The sequence below is a fragment of the Austrofundulus limnaeus genome, unplaced genomic scaffold, assembly GCF_001266775.1.
Source record: "Austrofundulus limnaeus strain Quisiro unplaced genomic scaffold, Austrofundulus_limnaeus-1.0 Scaffold194, whole genome shotgun sequence".
Lineage (NCBI taxonomy): Eukaryota > Metazoa > Chordata > Actinopteri > Cyprinodontiformes > Rivulidae > Austrofundulus > Austrofundulus limnaeus.
In genome coordinates, this window is record NW_013952596.1 from 644,809 (window position 1) to 649,715 (window position 4,907).

The 4,907-nt window shown below is 40.4% G+C and overlaps 2 protein-coding genes across 2 annotated transcripts in view; both read left to right on the forward strand.

The window, feature by feature from the left end:
• The window catches only part of timm10 (translocase of inner mitochondrial membrane 10 homolog (yeast)), a gene marked incomplete in the record, with an annotated part of 2,967 nt that extends 2,754 nt beyond the window's left edge, over positions 1 to 213 (forward strand). Inside the window, 1 exon segment of the mRNA XM_014018508.1 lies at positions 65 to 213.
• Positions 214 to 364: 151 nt separating this feature from the next.
• Positions 365 to 4,907, forward strand: part of unc93b1 (unc-93 homolog B1, TLR signaling regulator) — a 12,551-nt gene continuing 8,008 nt past the window's right edge. The window contains exons 1-7 of the mRNA XM_014018503.1: positions 365 to 498; positions 2,448 to 2,564; positions 2,638 to 2,779; positions 2,853 to 3,006; positions 4,032 to 4,193; positions 4,476 to 4,605; positions 4,737 to 4,830. Coding sequence (XP_013873957.1) covers positions 496 to 498; positions 2,448 to 2,564; positions 2,638 to 2,779; positions 2,853 to 3,006; positions 4,032 to 4,193; positions 4,476 to 4,605; positions 4,737 to 4,830 — 802 coding nt within the window. The 5' untranslated portion in view covers positions 365 to 495. The remainder of the gene's footprint in view (positions 499 to 2,447; positions 2,565 to 2,637; positions 2,780 to 2,852; positions 3,007 to 4,031; positions 4,194 to 4,475; positions 4,606 to 4,736; positions 4,831 to 4,907) is intronic.

The following is a 4,907-nucleotide window of genomic DNA, read 5'->3' on the forward strand; positions in this document are numbered from 1 at the left end:
AAAAAAAATAGGTTTTTTTTTATCCAGCTCTGTTGAGTTTGTTTTAATTCTGGGTTGTGCTGTCGGCTCATGCTGAAGTTCTGAACTTTGTCACTTCTTGTACTTTGTAACCATTTTTTTGTAATGTTTTCTGTTTGTGTGAACCTGGCAGAGAAGCTGTACAACATGTGGTTTATGACTCTAATAAAAGCAGTTCCGGTTGTCTTCACATCAGCTGCGTGTTGTCCCACATTAATGTGAGTCATGAGGAGGCAGAGCCTCCAGAACGTGTGTCTGTAGCTTTAAGACAAACAGGCAGGCACAAAAGGAGGAAGTGAAGACACCAAACTTTCGTTTCCCTCGTGAAACTTGTATTTATACCTGCAGCTCGTGCCTCTGAAAGAGGAACCAACAAGAAGAAGTGACCCGGAGGGGGAGGAGGTGTCTGTCCTCCAGGTGGGGAGGGAGGGGGGCACAGTTTTTATKCTGAACCAGTCAGGAAGAAGCAGCAGCAACATGGTGAGTTCTGCTTAAAACGGCATTAAAAGTCACATTCTGGGGTTTAAAGTTGTATTTGTTCAGTGCTGCGTTCAAATACAATCAGACAAATTAAATAAGGACTTGAATCAGTACAAAACTGACCTGTAAGGTTCTGTTTGATTATTTGTGTTCTTACAGAAAGTTAAATGATARAAACATGATCATAAAGCTCATTCATGTCTAAAATGTGACTTTTAATCCTCTAAAGCAGTCATTACTTCGTTATTATTTAGAACCTCCAAACATTTTTAAGAAGTTGTTGAGTTTCTTTTTTCTGTACTGATCTTTGCTCTGAAACTAAAAAAAGCATTCATTTTAATAAACAAGCCTACTCTGTGTGAGGATTGCACAAATTAAATTTATGTTCAACTAATACCGACTGAAGAATACTTAACATGATGATTGTACAGCACCTTGTGAATATATTTCTGTGAAAGGTGCTACATAAATAAAACTTTACTTACTAACATGTTTAGATGCAAAGAAACTAGTAGGAGCTGTGTTTTTGCATTTTACTGCAGCTTTTGATGTAATCGACCACATGCCAAACTTAAAGCATATGGTAGGAGTAGGACATAGCCTTTTTCAATGGCAGTCTTTCTAACAGTATAACATCATGTGGTGTACCACAAGGAAGCTGTTTGGGTCCACTTTTATTTTCAATATTTATAAAGGATTTTCCATATGTTGTTGAAAAGGATAGTGTTGTAAGGAATGCTGTTTTCTCGTTCTCTTAACTTTTGYTCAAAATTAAAGTTGAACTCAAGAAGAAACTATCAGGTGTGTGTTTGTACACTGCAGCAACAGCAATGCCAGAACTGTGAGTCTACAGCAACAGTTAAACACAATAGTGGACTGGGTGAAAAAGAATAAACTGATATTAAATATTTCCAGTTGCAGTGTAYGTTGCAAAATTTGACCTCACTTAATCTTAATATTGAGAATACCAAGGTAGAGCAGGTCACCAAATTCAAACAGCTGGGTATCAAATTAGACAGCTTATAGTCCTGGTCAGATCAGATTGACCATGTGGTTGGTATGATGGCCAGGGGAGTTATGTCAAGAAAATGTTCTGCTTATTGTCCAACTGCTGTAATGGAAAATGTTGTTCAAAGTTTTGTTTTAACTCATTTACAGTATTGTCCTGTAGTTTGGTCCAATGCAGCCCAGAAAACTTCAAATAGCTCAGAATAGAGCAGCCAGAGTAGTTTTGAACAGTCCTTTATGCACCAATATGCATGAGATGCATCTAACTGTCTTAGTTAACTGTGGAGGCAAAAACAAAATACAGTCTTCCACTGTTTACGCTTATGGTAATGATTAATAATACACATTGTTTTAGAGAAAGAATATTATTCAGTGGACATTGTCATGAGCATGTAACACGTTCCAAGCCCTAGAAGTAATTTTATGAGGAAAACAATTCTGTATAGAGGGGCGTCTGAGTGGAATTTACTCTCAGTGTTAGGGAAATCCAAAATCCAAATATTTTTAAGAAAACCATAAAACAGAAATTATTGCATTAAAAGTATTGCATATTTATGTTTTATTATTGTAATTGTTTGAGTGATGAGGTGTTTTGCAGACTGCATTTGCCTGCTTGGGTGGATTAAGTGGCCGCTGTGAGGCCTTAATAGTTTTTAAAACTCTGTGGAAAAAGAGTATGTAGATTTTAATCACATGTACTGTTAATTGTATTTTTGTATTTTTGATTTTTATGGATCCCAGGAAGACTAGCAACCACTGCTGTGGAAGCTAATGTGGATCCAAATAAAACAATAAATGTTCTAATCCTGTAATTCCAGGTGAATAAACAGATTTATTTAGCTTCAGATTCACCTCATTCCTTTAATAAACAGATTATTGAGTGAGTTTGTTCCAGTCTGACACGAATCAGTGACGCTGGAAGCTGCTGATGCTGTCCACAGATGGAGGTCACGGAGGCTGAGCAGCTCGTGGAGGATGCCGATCAGATCGGGAGGCCCCTCAACAGCGCCGCGAACGAACTGCTGAACGTGGACCAGGAGGACAACATGCAGGGCCAGGTGGGCTCAAGTCGGCGTCCCRGTCAGAGACCCTTGGAGGGAGACGTTCCTGACACTTTGTTTCTCGCCTCAGATGGAGGAGTTTCTGGGCCCGCAGGCGCAGTACAACGAGGAGGAGGAGGAGAGGAAATACTACAGGAGGAAGAGGCTGGGAGTCATAAAGAACGTTGTTGCAGGAAGTTTTGGAGCCATGATGGTTTACAGCATTTACATGGGTGTGTTTAAGTCTGAGCAGAGACAGAACGGCTGAGGAGCCTTCCTGTTTACACTGTGATGTTGTTGGTTCAGGTCTGCTGCAGATGCAGCTGACCCTCCACTACGACATGACCTACAGGGAGGTCAAGTACAGCAACCTGGGCCTGGAAGACATCGACCGGAAGATGCTGATGGGCATCAACGTCACACCCATCATCGGCCTGCTCTACACACCTGTTCTCATCAGGTAGAGTCACACCCAACAGGAAACCAGAGATTAACGCTTTCATCCAAACAAACCCAATGACCTCCTGCAGATTGGTGCGAATGCTGAGTCAGCATTAAACTTCTTTTAGTTTTTAGGTTGTGTYCTGATTTTCAGAGTCATTWATTGTCATTCACACATAACATCAAGATGCAATGCAGAACGAAATTGTTGAGGTGGTGTTCTGCTTCTTTTAGCTTTTAGCTGCGGTCTTGCTCCTTTTAGCTCATATTCTGCTACTTTCACYTCAGGTACAGCTCATTTTTAGCTCKTGCTTCACTYTTAATAGCTCATGTTCTGCTTCTTTTTGCTTTTAGCTGCGGTYTTGCTCCTTTTAGTTCAYGTTCGGCTACTTATAGTTTGAGTTTTGCTCCTTTGAGGTCATTTTCTGCTTCTTTTAACTCTTAAGTCATGATCTGCTCCATTTGGCTCAGTTTTCTCTTTTTATTAGCTCATGTTTTGCCACTTTCATCTCAAGTTATGCTCCTTTTTAGCTCGTGCGCCACCTGATATCTCATTCTGCTTCTTTTAGCTCATGTTCCGCACATTTCAGCTCATGTTCAGCTCATGTTTGCTTGAGTTCAGTTCTTTTTAGCCCATCATTCCCCTTTTAGCTAGTGTTCTGCTCCTTATAGCTCATGTTCTGCATATTTTAGCTCATGTTTTGCTCCTTTCAGCTCATGTTTGCTTGAGTTCAGTTTCTTCTAGTCCACCATTCCCTTTTAGCTAGTGGTCTGCTCTTTATAGCTCATGATCTGCCCCATTTGGCTCAGTTTTCTCCTTTTAGCTCATGTTTTTCCTTTTCCAGCTCAAGTTCTGCTCCTTTTTTAGCTCGTGCTCCACTTCTTATAGCTCATGTTCTGCTCTTGTTTGTTTTTGTTTATCCCATCATTCTCCTTTTAGCYAGTGTTCTGCTCCACTCAGCTTTAACAATCCAGTTTCAGCTTCTTCAGAAAACCTTATAAAAAGTCATTGTTCAGCTCTCACAGTTTTGTTCTGGACGTCAGGTTTCTTGGTACAAAGTGGATGATGTTCCTGGCTTCGGGGATCTACGCTCTGTTCGTCTCAACAAACTACTGGGAGCGATACTACACTCTGGTTCCTTCGGCTGTCGCCATCGGGGTGGCCATTGTGCCGCTGTGGGCCTCTTTGGGAAATTATATCACRAGGTGAGAAACAGGAAAACGTACAGATGGACTGAGTTTCTGTCCTGTTTGGTTCCTCTGAACCCAAACGTGATGAACCAGGACTTGCCCAGTTAAATAAAGGTTAAATAAAAGATTAAATAAAGGTTAAATGAAATGTTAAATAAAAGGTTAAATAAAAGTTAAATAAAGTTGAGATTAAGTTTAGATAAAAGTTAAATAAAAGGTTAAATAAATGTTAAATAACAGAAATAAATCAAAGCTGCAGGTCTTTTAAAGTGAGCTTCTTGCTCTCGCTGCATGCAGGATGGCGCAGCAGTATTAYGAGTACGTCAACTACAGGGAGGAACATGTTCAGGAGCAGAAGAAGCCTCCAAAGGGAGCGTGCCATGGCTACATCATCATCTTCCAGTCGCTGTTCTTCGTCATCTTCAACGTGAGTCTCCGTTTGTTTTAACKAACTCGTTTTCTGCAGAACTTTGGTGCAAACTTTTGCTAAAAATTAAAGTCGAACTCAAGAAGAAACTATCAGGTGTGCGTGACTTTTTTTTATTTGTCCCATATCAGCTGAGTTTCGTCCTCGCCGAGCTCCCGATGCGCCTCGTCCTCCACGACCACCTGCACGAGAACAAACACATCCTCGCCAACGTGAAAATCTGTGGTAAAGAATGAAAAATATCYCAATAAGTTGTTTTATTTACTGTTCTGTGCTGAAAACCTTATTCTTGTTCATTTTTA